General features: G+C 44.1%; 1 protein-coding gene across 3 annotated transcripts in view; it reads right to left on the reverse strand.

Moving 5' to 3' along the window:
* LIMS1 (LIM zinc finger domain containing 1) overlaps positions 1–17275 on the reverse strand; it is a 132769-nt gene that overhangs the window by 5940 nt on the left and 109554 nt on the right. For all 3 annotated transcript variants that reach the window (XM_056114645.1, XM_056114646.1, XM_056114644.1), the window contains exons 3-7: positions 6442–6508; positions 4347–4467; positions 3133–3282; positions 1948–2098; positions 1426–1518 (exon numbers count right to left, since the gene is read on the reverse strand). In XM_056114645.1, the coding sequence (XP_055970620.1) occupies positions 1426–1518; positions 1948–2098; positions 3133–3282; positions 4347–4467; positions 6442–6508 (582 nt within the window). The remainder of the gene's footprint in view (positions 1–1425; positions 1519–1947; positions 2099–3132; positions 3283–4346; positions 4468–6441; positions 6509–17275) is intronic.

Below are 17275 nucleotides of genomic sequence, written 5' to 3' on the forward strand. Positions count from 1 at the left end.
GGGGCCTAGCAGTACTGGGGTCGACATGACTGCTGTGGGGATCCTATAATGCTGACAATGGAACTGGGGACCTAAGTACCCCATAAACTAGATTTTATTAAACAATTGACTTTTCATCTCTCAAAAATAGACAAAAATTCTGGAAATGTTTTAAAGTTAAGGAGGCAGAAGATGGTAATTCTTTATGACACCTACAAGGATACTGTTATTATCCTATTATGATGATGCTATATAAGGATATTATTATTAAGAGTAAGTCTACTATTATTTTTATATGGGTGCTATCCCAGAGTGCTGGGGAAGTGTTGGGGCATAGAGGCACTGGAGATCCTTAGTCCAACAGTCTGGGCCTACCAGAGTTCAAGGCCACTGGTGCTCAGGGGCCAACCAGAGCCAAACTGACAGAATTCAGGGGAACATGTGGCACCAAATCAAATTCAGGGCCATATACATGGTAGGTGAGCTACATGTGAACTATCAGAACATCACTGCATCAAGTGGAAAAACCATAAAAGAAAGTACTGCATGGAAGCTATAATTATTTATAGTTATGTGAATATATCATATTATTTTTATATTATTACATAATTACATTACATAATTATATTATTGCATAAGCGAGTTCTAAATACTGTTTAAAATATATACATTGAAGGATCTAGCGGACTATGATGAACTCATCAAAAGACTCAGGCAACATTGGCTGGATGAGCTGAGCACACATTTGGTGTGTGGAGGCCCCAGTTTAATGCCCCCAAGCACTGCGAGGCGCATCTCCTGAGCACTGAATCAGTAGAAGCCCCATATACACTACATATACACAAACTGCGGGAGAGGGAGTATGGCCACACCCTCTCTCCCACAGCCCCCATAAACACTACTGGTATGGCCACCCTCACACCTGCAGCCCCCATATACACTATAGGTATGGCCACCTCCCTCCCCACAATATAAAAAAGAAAGGGAATGCATGTATTTGTATATATGTATATACATATATCTGTATATACAGTGGTGGGGTTGGAGAAATTTTAAGTGCACAACTGAAACTGCACTTGCCTTGCACGCAGCCAACCTTCGTTTGATCCTTGAACCACACATGGTCCCCTAAGCCCTGCCAAGAATAATCCCTGAGCAGAGAGTCAGGAAAAAGTTCTGAGCATAACTGGGCATGGACCAAAATCAAAAGCACAAATTAAAAAGCATTTTACATTTATGTAAGTATATTTTCATGGAGAAATAGTGCAAGTACATGCAAGTTATGAGGCTTAGTAAAAGTTATCCTTAATATTTCTATTTTGCAATGTTTCTGCATCCAAAATGATCTTCCAAATAAAAACTCAAAAACACAAATCTCTACAGATCTAATTTCCTTATAGTTAAAATAATGGTATGCTCAAATTCCTAAAAGTATTCAATGAGTACCTGGTTATAATGGGTCTCACAATAGGCCAGGCCCTTTCTTTCATAATGGCGATGTCCAAGAAATGGCTTTTCACACTTGGCACAAACGAAATGCTGAAAAAAATTGCGATAGGTCATTTTTTGAATTACTGTATTTTATTTACTCTATAAAGTAAAACTAAAAAGTTGAAGATATATGAAGGTATATGAAAGTTTGAGACAATTATTTCATTTTTCTATCAGGAATCCTGTTTAATTCATATCTCAGTCTTAATTCATGTCAAGTTTTTTGACAGGTTACTTCAAGACATTAAAACATTCAACTTATTTGAAACAACACAGACTAAGAGGCGAAGTCTTTGTAGCATCAACAAAGGAGGGGCCGCTGCAAGGGCAGAACAATAGCCCATGTCTTCTGTCATTAGAAGAGCACACAAGCAGTGTATTTTATGTTGTCAATGGGCAATTTTTAAAATGCATGTTTAGAATCTCCTGACTTTGCCAGCACACATAACGAGCAGACTCACGAGCTCACAAACCCACCTCCACGTGCCACTGCTTGCCCATGGCATTCACCACACGTCCTTCAATGGGCCGGCGACAGGCACCGCAGATGGGAACGCCCATCTTATCATGGCACGGCAGGCAGTACAGCTCTCCTTTCAGCTCCCGGGCGTCAGCCGTCAGCTCCTTCCTGTCCGTAGAGATGATCAAGTGAGGTGGGGGATGCAAAAGGGCTGCAGCACATGGTCTGCAGACAGGAGGCCTTGATTTGCTCCCCAGAGAACCACCACGAGCAATCCTGAGCACAGAGCTGTGTGAAGCCCCCAAAAACACACACACACACACACACACACACACACACACACACACACACACACACACACAAGAGTACCAACCAAATGAATTATATCAAGAAAGAGGCAACAATATGGCTTACATACTTTTTATGGTTTTTAAAGATGTAACTGTAATGATCCCTATCATCTGTTCTCCTACCTTAATATCAGAGTAACAGGAATTAGTAAGGTTCAACAGGTTTCAGATTTTTACCAAAGAACTAATATCATACAATAATGGTAGCACTGCACTGTAGTGCTGTCTTCCCTTTGTTCATCAATTTGCTTGAGCGGGCACCAGTAACGTCTCTATTGTGAGACTTATTGTTACTGTTTTTGGCATATCGAATACAGCACGGAGAGCTTGCCAGGCTCTGCTGTGACAATAATGGTAAAATATACAAATAAATCATCAGACATATATATGCATATGTGTGAACATACATGCATGCGTGCGTGTGCACACACACAGGTGCTAGTCAGCACTGCTATGTCTGCTTAGCAAAGGGCAGGGAAGGGATGGGGGCATCTCTGGGCCTTGGGTCAGCCTTGCTGGCAGAAGTCTGGTTAGGTCTCCAGCAGGGGTGCTGCCGAGCACACTGCCAGTTCTCCTGAGCAAGCAAACAAAAATGCCAGAGAGCAACCATGGTACAAAGGACACGCTAGTGATGTCATCTTTTCTACACATTAAAGACTTTCCTGATTTAAAAGTTGGAATGAATTTTTAGCTTTGCACTGAGGTTGTGCCTCAGCAGCTAAGCACTTGTCTTGCATAAGTAATTTCTTGGGATTGATTCCTGCACTATAGAACACAATCCTGTAAGAGTGACATCAAGTATCATCTTGATTTCCAGTATATGTATTTTTAAAAATGAAGAAATTGTAATACCCGCAGTTGGCACAGTTGAAATGGTCTGGGTGGTATGGGTCATTCTTGAATATCAGAGGCTGTTCGTCAATGATGGCATGGCACTTCTGGCAGATGTATTTCCCAAGGCCTCTCGCCTTCTCACGGTTATGACAAGGGCGACACAGATGTCTGAACAGAATCGAAAGTTGTTAAGGAAAAAACAGAAACATGTCTCCCATCTCTCTAAAGCAACAATTTCTTGGGCCTGATACAGTGGAGAGGGCACATGCTTCAGTTCACAGCACTCCAGGACCCCCCAAGCCTCACCAGGCACAGCTCTGAAAGCCCTCAGCACTGCGGGGCTTGCACTGAGCCAGTGGCACAACTGGCAGACACCTGCCAGTAGAGCCCCCAGACCTCAGTACAGTGTGGGAAGTCCCATCACCTCCCCCAGAATTATTTCTTTAAAAGTCATTGCTGCTATGGGCTGGAGAGTGAGTAAAGAGGTTAAGGCACTTGTCCAGCATACGCGTGACCCAGCTTCAATCCATGGCACTGCCAGGTCTAGCCGTAGCCCAAGATCCCGCTTTCCAGATAAATGCTGACCATCACTGCCTGTGATAGAGCAGGGCACTGTTTGTTCTATTCTGGAGCCATGCCTGGTGGTGTTCAGAGCTCACTCCAGGTAGTGCTTGGGGGACCATCCAGGATGTCAGGGATCAAAGCTGGTAAGCTATATGCAAGACAAGTAACTTACACCCTATTTTATCTTTCTAGGTCCCAAAAGAACAGATTTAACATACCAATTTTAAAATAAATATAAAAGAAATTTCATTCCAGGGGCCAGAATGATGGTACAGCACGCAGAGCATTTGCCTTGCATACAGCTGACCAGGTTTGATCCCTAGCACATATGAAGTGCCAAGCCCACCAGGAGTGATTCCTGAGTGCAGAGCCAGAAGTAAACCCTGAGCACATCAAGGATGTGGCCCCAAAATCAAATAAATAGTTTTTTTTTTTTAAATAGAAAATTCCATTCCAGGTAAGGGATGGTCTTTCAAACATTATTCCCTGTTTTGGCTGCCCGGGAAGCCATGCAGCAGCCATGCAGAGACTCTTCAGCCCTTTCTAAGGCACCGGGAGTCAGTATACTCTGGCTCAGTGTCCGGGGCTCTGTCTTACAGGAAAGGAGGAAAAAGCAGAGATCTGTAGTAGTCATTTCATCTACACGCAGATAGGAAGAAAACTCCTACCTTCCAGCATTCTTGACAAAGCCAATATCTGCCAGGATTTCCTGGCAAAGGTCACAACGGAAACATTCAGGATGCCAGCTGTTGTTCATGGCTTTGATGACTCGGCCAATGATGAACTCCCCTGTGGGAAAGTAATACACAGGATGTCTAGTGTTGCTCTTTTGAAGCAATAAGGGAAGAACACCTTAACGAAATCTCCCTACAACCTTTTACTACATGTCTACCACAGTGAATATCACATTAGAGAAAACATTTTCACTTCATCTGAATCCTTATTTTTAATCCTGTAGCCATATTCTTTGACTCACTTATCATATCTCTGAATCTGACTTTTCTTCCTTTTCCAAACAACAAACTCATCTTTCCTAAATGCTTTTTTTGGGTAAAAGGATCAAATCCAGAGCCTCACACGTGCAAGGCAATTGCTCTATCACTAAGTTCCACACTGGCCTCTGAATGCCTTTTGCTTATTCTAATCATCATCAACATAGAAAGCTTAAGTACATGGCACATCTCATTATAATCCACACTAAATCTCTCTTTCCATCGACCTTTAAGACATTCTTTCTACTCTCTCTAGCCTCTAGACTCTAGTCCAGCTGTGTTAACAGAACTAGCTAAATGTAGCAAGTCAGGCACGCATGTGACCGGCACCTCTTTGATGCCTTCTCTGTCTTTCTGGGAATCCCAAAATGAGTAGGCAAAGATGTATTAATGGGAAAAGTGTACTTCAAAAGTCCATCTAATAGAAGTTTTATTTAGTCCCCAAATACATGTATAGTCCTCAAATACATTTATAATGCATGTCCTTAAAATAATTTCTTCTTCAATTTTCATATTTTTCCAGTAGCACAGCAGTAGGGCATTTGCTTTGTGTGCAGCCAGCCCGGCCAAGCCGGTTCTATTCCTCCACCCATCTTGGAGAGCCCAGCAAGCTACTGAGAGTATCTCGCCTGCACGGCAAAGCCTGAAAAACTACCCGTGATGTATTCGATATGACAAACACAGTAATACGTCTCAGAATGGAGACGTTACTGGGCCTGCTCGAGAAATCGATGAACAATGGGAGGACAGTGCTACAGTGCTATTATAAATAACAGGGTATTAACAAAGCATTTTGAAATACTAGTTATAATAAAAATCAAACCATTTTTGCCAGTAATACTTTGTGAGGCTTAAAAAAAAACCCAATTTTGAAAGGTACTTTTCTTACGTTGAATTTAGTATTAAAACTTACTACACTTTGGATGGACTACCTCCCCTCACTTTCCAATACTCCGGGAAGCACTGGCAGTCATCCCCACAAACCAACTCCTGTGCCACCACGTACGTTCTACTACTGGTCTTGCTTCAGAAACCCATAAATAAATCTCAAAAGAGATCAAAAGCTGTAGTTAATCTTGGACCCATACAAGGCTGAACAGACAGGAGTAAACTGGAGGGGGATGGATCAGCCTGGTGCCCGCCCAAACAGAGCCCCCGGCAGCTTGTGGGAGCCCACAATCCAAAATCGCTGCTATACCCCTGGGCTGATTCTACTCTCAGGACGGACCTCACCGGGACAATCTGCTGAAAATTCTGGTATGTGGTTTTTGTGACTGAAATCTCCAGGCTTTCTCGGGGTCAGGATGGGCTACCTACCCCCACCTCCCTGTACTTCTGGAAGCCTCAGCACTTACATCCACACCCCAAAACTGCCATCCAATTGAAAAGCTACTCCAGCCTTATCATCCCGATAAAAATAACAAATGCTCTAAACAAACACCATGACCTCTTAGCACCTGTATTACAAACCCTAATGCATAAAAGGAAAAGGAGAGAGACAGAGAAGAAGGAAAGTGCCTCCCAAAGAGGGAGGCTGGGGCTGGGGGAAAGTAGGGATACTGGGGACATTGGTGGTGGGAAACGTACACTGATGGAGGGATGGGTGCTGGATCACTGTTTGACTGAAACCCAATTATGCGCAGCTTTGCAATATTCAATTTAAAACATTTTAAAAAAGTAATGTGGAGTTCATCCTCACTTTAGTCAGCTTAATCAATGGCTGAATAAACAGCAGTATTCCTACATTAAAAAATAAATAAATAAAACTTACCACACTGATGACAGCAAGGAGCAAATAGCATCTGAAAATCATGTTCACAGTACTTTCTTCCTTCAAACTGAAAAAGATAATCTTGTTAATAATGAAATAATAAAAAAATGTAATTGTTCTATGGAGAACTACAAAAAAGATGTTTTCAAAATAGGAGCTTTTCTTGAAAACTTGGTACTATTGGAATTTAAAAAATAATCATAATTTTAAAAAATCATAGTTTAAGTCACATATTTACAACTGTTAATCTACTGGGATACTTAAAAACAGACACACTTTTGTTTGTTTGTTTTGGGGCCACCCCAGGCTTCTCTTAGGGCTTACTCCTGGCCATGAGCACAGGGACTACTACTGTCAGTACTTGAGAGACCGTATGAAGTGTTCTGGAACAGAAAAAGGCTTGTCTGTTAAACTATCTCCCTGGACCCAAAAGCAGACCTACTTTTTGCACCTTCTGTACATCTACAAGGGGGGACAGGAAACACAAAACAAGCTGAGACTAGAATAGGATGCCTCTGAGTTGGGTTATCTTAATAGAGCAAGAGTGGGAAGATGGAGCTCTAGGTAAATTTAGTTGGTCACTTTAAATCTCACATATGGGTGGGTGGGGGATATAAGAGGGCAGGAACAATAGTACAGTGGATATGGTTTTTGCCTTTGCCTTTCATGCAGCCAACATGGGTTTGATCCCTGGCATCCCAGATGGTCTCCTGAGCTCGCCAGGAGTATTCCTAAGCATAGAGCCTAGAGTAAACCCTGAGCATTGCTGGGTGTGATCCAAAAACCCGAACACACAGACATACAGACACACACACACCCCTCACCCATGGAACAGGTAAGTACTCAGATTTGGGGTGGCTAGGGGTGGGATATGACAGCAGATAAAAGGAAGCCCCAGCCCCATAATCAGTCTCTCACTCACCAGCAAACTGCATGATGAGGTAGAGGGAGGGCTGCCTGCCCAGATACATGACCAAGTCCAGACAGGCCTCAGAGGCCCAAACAGGGGTAGAATACAGGCAGGGCTCAGATGCCTGGGAAAGCTCAGGTTCAGGCTGGGCTCAGATGACTGGCAAGGACAGACACTGAGCACAAGAGTCTCACTCACACGCACACGGCTGGGGACTAGTAAAGCTGGACAAGGGCAACAGGAACTGTGTTGGGGTACAGCCTCGCAACCCAGCCTCACACAGGCATCTCCCCCATGCACACACGGTCCTGGCTGGAGACCAAGGCACACATACACGGGGCAGAGGCGATGCAGAGCCAGGGCGTCACCATTGTTCAATGGGGGAAGTAGACTGCGTGGAACGACACAGGGAGTTCATTGACGGGAGGAGGCAATATCAAGGACAGGGCAAAGAAGAGGCCTGGCCACTCGAGGAAGTACCTGGATGCATCTACTTTAACTGTACAACAAACTAACTTCTTAACCTTCCGAGACTTGTATGCAAGTCTTTCGTACAGTTCTCAAGAATCCACCAGCATAGGAAAATCTCCTTCCACCCTAACAAGCTCATCTCTAACTCTGCTTTACTGTTTGTTGTTGTTTGTTTTTGGGCCACACTAAGCAGTACACAGGGTTTACTCCCGGCTCTGTACTCAGGCCTTACACCTGGCATTGCTCAGGGACCGTATGTTGTGTGGGGGACTAAGGTCAGCCACATGCAAGACAATGCCTCATTTGCTGTAGTGTCGTTCCAGCCTCTGCTTAATTTTATAGTTTTCAAACCCTACCCTTTAGGATCTGATAAGAGTACTGATCCTTCTCTTCAGAAAATAGGCACACACGCTATTTTTTCATTTGCTATCTATAATGTTTCACTATTAAATATTTACAAATGGTAAATGTTCTATCATTAACTATAAACATTTTAATTTTTAAAATAGTTTATTTTTTGGTTTTTGGGCCACTCCAGGTGGTGTGCAAGGAACCATAATGGTGTGACAGAGATCGAGCCCAAGTTTCTGAACTGAAAAGTATGTGCCTCAATTTTGGGGGAGCTATCATACTGGCTCCACACTTAAATATTTTTGAAAAATTTGTTTTGGGGTTATGCTTAGCTGTAGTTAGGGCTTACTTGTGGCTCTGTGCTCCGGGATCACTCCTAGTTGGCTTAGGAGACCAAATGGGGTGCTGGGATCTAACCTGTCAGCTGTGTGCAAGGCAAGCACCGTACCCACCATACTATCTCTTCAGCCCCCCAGTGGTTTGACATTTTAAAACAGGGCAAAACAAAAAGGCAAAACCACAAAACAAAACCAAATTTACAAAAAATACTCTTGGGCTGGAGAGCTCGTGCGGCCAGTGGGAAGCTGTCTTGCACGCAGCCCACCCTAGCCCGGTCCCTGGCACTGCACAGGAGTGACCTCTGCGCCGAGCCCCCAAATCAAGCCCTCACCCCCTCAAAATATAAGCCTTTAAAAAAGGATTGGAAAAATTATCTTCCATTTCTCTTTGTGAACCATTTGATTTACTTACCACAAAGTTTTATTTGAGTGTAATATTCTTAAACACAAACCTCTTTGGCTAGAGAGTACAGGAGTTAAGGTGCTTGCTTGCTTGCCTTGAGGGGACAGAGAGATAGTACACCAGGTAGGGGAGGGTGTGTGCCTTGTACACTGCAGAACCAGGTCTGATACACAGCACCTCATGTGGTCTCCTGAGCACCAACAGGAGTAATTTCAGAGTATCAAACCACCAGATGTTCCCCCCAAGCCCCAAACAAACCAAACCCCTTCCCTGTGCCATCTCCCTACCCGCAAAGGTGCCTGCCTTGTATGCAGCTGATCCTAGCACTAAATACAGTTACCTGGGAATGCTCAGAAGTGACCCAAACTTTTTTTTTTAAGGAAACACCAGAGGTGCTCAGGATTTGCTCCTGGTAGTGTCAGCGATCACACCCTTGCTTCCTGCATGCCAAACATGGGCTCCAGGCCACTGAGATTTCTTTCTGGTCATCCTTGCCAAGTTTCTAACTAGTCTTTCCCTTAGAAGGTTTCAGTCTGGCTGAATAATCATAAGAGGAAGTGAGTGAAGAAATCTCTAGGGAAAACATTTTTTCACTAATCACTTACTGTAAATAGTTCTTCCTGTTACATATTTTGTGGTAAGAGGAAAGAAAGGACACATTGGGATATTTAATTTATGGAGATATGGAGAGAGAAAGGAATCTATAATACCAACAAAGAACCCAGTTCTTAAAAGTGTCTTATGTCAAGTCGGAAAGACTGCAGCAATATCCCTAGTCCTCGGTTTAGTCCATCATGCTTTGCAGCATTTCTGGAAATATTACCCTGTAACCAGTGGTTTTATTTCTTGCTCCCCAGTCTGAAAGTATGCCTTCTTTTGTGAATTCTTTCTAAAAACACTTTCCATTGTGGGGAGAGGTTCTAAAGCAGTGCTCAGGAGTCTGGGACCCTTCCAGGAGAGAGTGCTGCTCACGCCAGTGCTGGGGAAACCAGGTAACCAAGAAGGTGCTTATAGGAATCCTGTGACGCCAGGAATTGAATCCTAGGCCTCCACATGCCAGGGGTGTGTTCCAACCCATTAAGCTATCTTCCTCACCCTGGAAGTATCTGCAAGTTAGATTTATGGCAGGAGCCAAGGAGAAAAAGGACTGGAGCACATGCCTTACATCATGAGCCCTGGGCCTGATCCCTGGCACTACACAGTCCTCTGACACCGGATAGGACTGGCCCCAGCACAGGATGTGCCCCTGAGCCCCCAGACCAAACCCAAGTCCTCTATTCCAATTTATAGTGTTTCTTTCTGCATTTCCTTCCTCCCCAGAAAAAGAAAGTCCTTTTTCTTACTGTTGGTGCTCAGGGATCACTCTTGCTGGCAGGCTCTAGGAGCCGTATCTGGTGTACAGGATGGAGCCCGAATCAGCTGGTGACCGCCAGTGCCCTCCCGCTGACTGTTCATTCACTCCAGTCCCTTAGACTGTTTTCTCGGCAGGCAGAATGTGTTGCTGGGTATATTTAATCTCACCTATTATTATCTAGTCAATATTACTATGATCTTTAACTTTCAGTGATTTTATCTTAGTCAGGTTATGCACATGTGAGGTAACAGTCATCACAACAATTAAGAGAAAGGGAGGCAGTGAGAATTTTTAAACAGATTAAATTGACTTAAAGAGATTATTATGCACATGATTAAATTATGCTTTAAACTGAACTAAGGTCTCTCTATAACTTTTGAGTTTATTTTTAAGCACACCCGGCTTTGCTCTCCAGGCTCACTCCTGGCAGGCTCGGGTGAGAAAAATGGAAAGCATATGGGGTGCCAAAACTGAACCCGGGTTGATTGCAGGCAAGGCAAGTCTCTACCTGTTGCATGTTCTCTCCAGTCCCTCAGGGTAAACTTTGCTTTTGGTTTTTGGCCACACTCAGCGGTGCCAGCAGTTTCTCCTGCCTCTGCACTTAGGAATCACTCCTGGTGGGCTTGGAGGACCATATGGGATCAAACCTGGGTTTGCCATGTGCAAGGCAATCATCCTACCTGCTGTACTACGGCTCCATCAAAATAAATTTAACCTCTCCTTCCTCCTGTTCCCTCTCCTTCCTTCCTTCACTCTTTTTAAAATAATTTTTCATTGTTTTCTCATACTTTCAGCTTTGGATTTTGGGGTCTTCCACCACACTGTTCTCAGGGCTTACTCCTGGCAGGGCTCAGGGGATTATATGCAGTACTTGAGGTTGAACCGGGGTCTCAGCCAAAGCAGGCAAAGCAATAGTCTCATCTCCTATAAGATCTTCTGGCCCACCGTAAATTTATATATGCAAATCATAGGTAGGTATAGCAGAGGAGATTCAAGAAGTGAATAAAATATAGCCTCTGATCTTAAGAACCTTTCTAATAACTGTAGGTCATTCCTGTTGATTCCATATTTCTTAGAGCACCATTTGGGTCCTAATACTTGTCTTTCATAGTAAAATATCTTCTCATAGGGCTCTTTCTGAGAGGCTTGAAGCGTGTTTTGGGGCTACATGTGTCAGTGTTCAGGGATCACTCCTGGCAGTGCTTGGAATGCTGGTGATCAAACATGGGCTCATCACGCTCAAGGTAAGCACCCTATCCACCACTGGTCCCCCCCCTCTTTTTTTCTTTCTGGGTCATATCCGGCAATGCACAGGGGTTACTCCTGGCTCTGCACTCAGGAATCACTCCTGGCAGTGCTCAGGGGACCATATCGGATGCTGGGAATTGAACCCAGGTTGGCAGCATGCAAGGCAAACATCCTAACACCTAGTGCTAGTGCTCTAGCCCTCTCTTTTTTAATTTTTTTTTTTTTGGCTTTTTGGGTCACACCCAGTGATACGCAGGGGTTACTCCTGGCTCATGCACTCAGGAATCACTCATGGCGGTGTTTGGGGAACCATATGGGATGCTGGGAATCAAACCTGGGTCAGCCGCGTGCAAGGCAAATGCCCTACCCGCTGTGCTATTGCTCCAGCCCTCTTTCTTTTTTCAAAGAAACATTTCTCAATGGTTTGACAGTTGCATTTTTCCCCTATGTTGAGATGTTTACTTTTTAAAGATCATGAAACATGTTTCTACTTTTCTGTGAATCCAAATGGAGTGATCCCCATGTAGTTTTTTGTTGAGAATCATATAATCAGATCTTGACATGTCTGAAAAAGAAACCTTTTATAAATACTCCTCACTCTCTTTTTTTTGCCAGAGATCTGGTTTGTAAAACTGATGTTTGCTGGAGTTCTTTTATGATTCATTCATAAAAGAATCAGTGGTCTTCAGCCATGAATTATAAGTGCCAGTGCACAGGTATAAAAAAGCTGAAGAACATTGTTCCAGAGAAAAGGCAGGAACCGCAGAATTAAGGAGGAGTAATGTGTTCAGAAGAAAAAACCATCATCAAAGATACAGGGTGAGAAAGATCCATTTGCTTTTATTTTCTTTGGTTTTGGAGTCACATCTGGTGTTGCTCGGGGATCATTCCTGATGGTGGTCTGGGGGCCATATACGGTGTTAGGGATCAATGGTGTTGGCTGTGCACAAGGCAAGTACCTTAGCCCCTGTATTCTCTCTAGTCCTTCCTTTATTGTTATGACAGAATATAAGTTGTTTCTCAAATGTAAAGCAAAATAAATTTTTTAGTTTTTTTTTTTTCTTTTTGAGTCACATCTGGCGATGCACAGGGGCTACTCCTGGCTCACGAACTCAGGAATTACTCCTGGCGGTGAGCAGAGGACCATATGGGATGCTGGGAATCGAACCTAGGTTCGCCGTGTAAAAGACAAACACCCTATTTGCGGTGCTATCGCTCCAGCCCCTTTAGCTTCATTTTCAAAAATGTATATATTGGGAAATAAAACAATTTACTGCTCTCCATAACTGAAAATGCATATTATTTCTTGAAAGCCTTGGATAGAGATTTTTTTCCCTGTCTCATTCATCCAAAAGGAATGATCTTGTTTTCCACACATAGGTTTACATACTTCTAGTCTGGAAAAGTTTTAACGGTAAATGTAGCCAAAACAACAATCTTTTTCAGGACCCAGGGGATCTTGTGCTGGGTAATAGTTAATTAACAAGACTGTTCACATTTTCTGGAAGAGTACCAGACAGACCCAGGGAGGTATTTATAGTTCAGAACAAAAATGACGAGCCAGGCAGAACAAATGAGTCATACTTTATTCCATTATGCTCAGAGCTCTTCCAGAGCTTACCCTCTGACTATGCACAAGTAGCCTGGAAGGTGACAGAAGCTTAGATAGTGACTGTACTCAACAACATTATTAACTGCAAAGTAGTAGGCAAATGAAAAACATAAAAAGATGTTTGGGGAGCTGGGATAGTGGGTAGGTAAATCTGCCTAGCAGATGCCTGAAGGGTTTGATTCATGGCTTCACAAGTTCCAAAAATCACTAGGTGCATTCCTGGAGCCCCCCAGCATTTCTGGGGTGGCTGGGGTGTCCCTGCACCAAGCCAATTCAGGTCTTATGTTGAACTGCTGGTTGTTGCCTCTGTTTGGTGGAGAATAACCAGTGGTGTTCCAGGGGCTGCCTGAGCACTTTTTGGGAGAGCCCCCCACTCCAATACAGTTTGAGCAAATAACTCTCTCTCTCTCCTTCCCTTTTCTTCTCCCTCCCTCCTTCCCTCTCCCTCTCTTTAGGACATACCCAACAATGCTCAGGAATTACTGGGGATTCAACTGGGATCGGCCATGTGCAAGGCAAACTCTCCACTGGGTATACTATTGCTCCAGCCCTTTCCACCCTTGTCTTTTCTCTTCTGAGTTCTATCTAGTGATCCACTAAAATCTCTTCTAAGGCCATTGTCAAAATTATGCATTCAATAAATTATTTAAGATTTTAAAGTTATCTGCAATGAATGAATCATCATTATTAGACTATATGAGATCAAATTTACACCCTCTTCCCTGGATTTTCAAGAGCCAGTGAGAGCTCACCGGACACAGCTGGAACTGTGACACTTTCCAAGGCACGGGCCCCTCTTGGGCTCCAGAAGTCAGGATTGGGCTCCAGAAGTCAGGGTCAGGATCCAGGGAAGAAGAAGCAGAGAATGGAAGATGGGGGCAGAGTCAGAATCCAAAGCGAGAAGTGCTCCAGAGAGAGAAGCACAAAGGTTCCAGAGAGAGAGAGAAGCAGAAGGGCTCCATAGAGAGAGATCGAAAGAGACCAGCGGAGAGACTACAGAGACAGAGTCAGAAATAGAGCTACAGAAGAGAGCACAGTGGCACACACAGAAGCAGAGCACAAAGGAGGAGCCATCCCGATCTGGTCCATAACTGGTGGCTCGAAAGCACTGAATGCAGGCAGAGAGAGAGAGAGAGAGAGAGAGAGAGAGAGAGAGAGAGAGAGAGAGAGAGAGAGAGCGGCCCCAAAAGCCTGCAAAGAACATACATCATTGCATCCCTTCCGTGTGCTTGTAAGGTATTTTTTACAGAGTCTCCTGCCCCTGCGCCTGGCTGTCATCACTAGGACCCCTTGGAGGGGGGTGGGTTGAGTTTCCCTTCCGGCCCTGAACAGAGCCCTAGCAGCTGAAGACCTCCAGAACCCAGCCACAGCCATGCTCAAGACCACTCTCCACATGCTGGGACGAGCCTCACGCATGAAGGAACCAGCAGAGGAACCCAGGTGTGCGGGACCTGGGGCTGAGATCTCCAAGCCTATTCGGATTGGGAGTGGGCCTTTACTCAGATCCCTCATTTCCAGTAGTTAGGTAGTTACACCCACCAACTGCCCTGGTGCCGTATAATCTCATCAGTGGCCAAGATCCAGAGACTATAAAACCAAGCTCTCAGAAGTGTGCGGCCCCATTTGTAGTCGTGCAACCTCTTATTGTCTAGTTCTCACTGTTGGAGAACCCAGCAGGCTACCGAAGTATTCTGCCTGCATGGCAGAGTCTGACTAGCTCCCCGTGGCATATTCAATATGCCAAAACCCAATAACAATGATGGGTCTCATTCCCCTAACCCTGAAAGAGCCTCCAATATGGCACCATTGGGAAGGACGAGTAAAGAGAGGTTGCTAAAATCTCAGGGCTAGGACGAATGGGACATTACTGGTGCCTGCTCGAGCAAACTGATGAACAACGGGATGACAGTGACAGTGATACAGTGATGAGATCAAATTAGCACCTAATCTTTTTGTCTCAAATCTGTTATAAAGGAAGTTTCAATTTTTTGGTACTCAAAAGAAAATGAAGTACTGGAAAAACGCTGGAGAGAGAGCTCAATGTGTGGAAGTCATGTCAAGCATTCTCTGTCCCTGGTATCACCTAGTCCTGAGTACCACTGGCAGTGATGTCAGAGCACTGAGCTGGGAATAGTCCCAAGCACTGCTAGTTTTGTGCGTGCACGCGCGCGCGCGCACACACACACACACACACACACACACACACACACACATAGTGGGAAAGAGGAGTTTCACAAAGTGTGATAAAGACTAGTTTCCTCTGGAGGTAGATTCTCACATGTGTTTCAGAGTCTCACCGTCTTTTCTAGAACATCTTCACTGTGCTCACTTGGAGGCTGACAATGTTGTCATTACAACAGAAAAACTGAGGCCTCTTTTCAAACTGAGGACCACTGTCCAACCTTTTCTTTTCCTGTTGCCTCAGCTCCCAGGATTTCCCTTTTCTCCTCATGAATCTAGCTGCCACCTTCCTCACTCAGGAAAAATGTGTAACCCTAGTGCCAAAATCACACGCTCTTGGACCCTCCCCCTATTCATTTTCCTTCTGCTCTTGTACACTGCATCTTTTCAAATGCTGTCCCACTGTCAACTGCCATTCCAATCCAAAAGTCATTACAACTGACAGAAATTACTACTGTGCAAGGAAAGAAGAACTGAAACAATTATTCCTGTTCCTATCACCTGCTCCTATCCTATCTGTATTGTTGTACAGAATATGTGCTTCTGAGCAACAGTAGGAGCTCAAAAAATGTGTCCAGGGCAAGAATATGCAGTCAACCCAGGTATGAACCCCGGCATCCCATATGGTTCCCTGAGCCTAACCAGAACGGGATCCCTGAATGCAGAGCCAGAAGTAAGCTCTGAGCACCACTGGGTATGGATGCCAAAAGAAGTGTCCCCTAAACAAAATCTCTTGTTTGCTTTTTAGGGGGTCACACTAGAAGTGCTTGAAGGCTACTCCTGGCTCAGTGCCCAGGTTTTGATCCTTGGCAGTTCTCACAGAGTGACATGGTACTGAGGGTTGAACGTGGGATTCTTGTACACACAGGATGTGCTCAGCCAATCAAAATTTCCCCAACCCTCAAAACTCTTTTTCATAATTGAGGCCACACACAATAAAGCTGAGGAATAGCCTGAGTCACTCCTGTTGATGCTCAGTCCAGTGTAAGGGTCTGACATTTTAGACCTTCATATGTGGTGCATGGGGACCACTAGGGCCTCACCTGCAGTGCTGGGGGACCACAGGGCCAGGAAATGACCCAAGTTCTCACACCTGCTAGGCAGCTATTCCACTTGAAGTATCTCCCCAATCAGCCTAACAAAAACTCCTAAAGCTGTTTCCCAGAGTTTTGCATATGCATGGTAATTTTGTATTTTATGTACTCAAGGACTGGATAGAATTTCTATAGGGTAACCTGGGAATTTCACTCTCAGGTATGATTTTTGTAAGAAAGTAGTATTAGGAGTGGCAAGCAACTTTCTTTTCTTTTTTTAAAAATACATTTATTTTTTATAGACTTCACAATATTTATTATATTCAATATTCCAATACCAATCCCACCACCATTATACCTTCCCACCAGCATTATTTTGAATTTTCCCACCACCACACAAGTCTGCCCCAAAAGCACTGTAGCACTGTCCTCTCGTTGTTCACTGATTTGCTCGAGCAGGCCCAGTAACATCTCCATTGTGAGATTTTTTGTTAGCTTTTGGCATATTGAATATGTCACTTGCTAGTCTTTGCCGTGTGGGCGGGATACTCTCGGTAGCTTGCAGGGCTTTCCGAGAGGGAAAGAGGAATCAAACCCAGGTCATCCGCGTGCCAGACAAATGCCCTACCTGCTGTGCTATTGCTCCAGTCTGCCCCAAAAGCAGGTCTTAAAATATTAATTTTGTATTGCTGTGGTATAAAAACATATAACACTAAAAATGATCCAAAAAAGTTTCCTTAGAGGAAAGTGTGTGAAGATCGTTATCTCACCCTGAAGCCATTAAGTCCTTGTATAACAGATAACTTGAGCCTGCTTGGGCAAATCGATGAATAACAACAGTGACGGTGATAGATAACAGATAACTAACATGTTGTTACAGGTTGAGCTTTGTGTGTTAATCTTTTTTTTTTTTAAATAATGTAGGATTACTG

Source organism: Sorex fumeus, unplaced genomic scaffold (assembly GCF_029834395.1).
Source record: "Sorex fumeus unplaced genomic scaffold, SorFum_2.1 ptg000026l, whole genome shotgun sequence".
NCBI lineage: Eukaryota > Metazoa > Chordata > Mammalia > Eulipotyphla > Soricidae > Sorex > Sorex fumeus.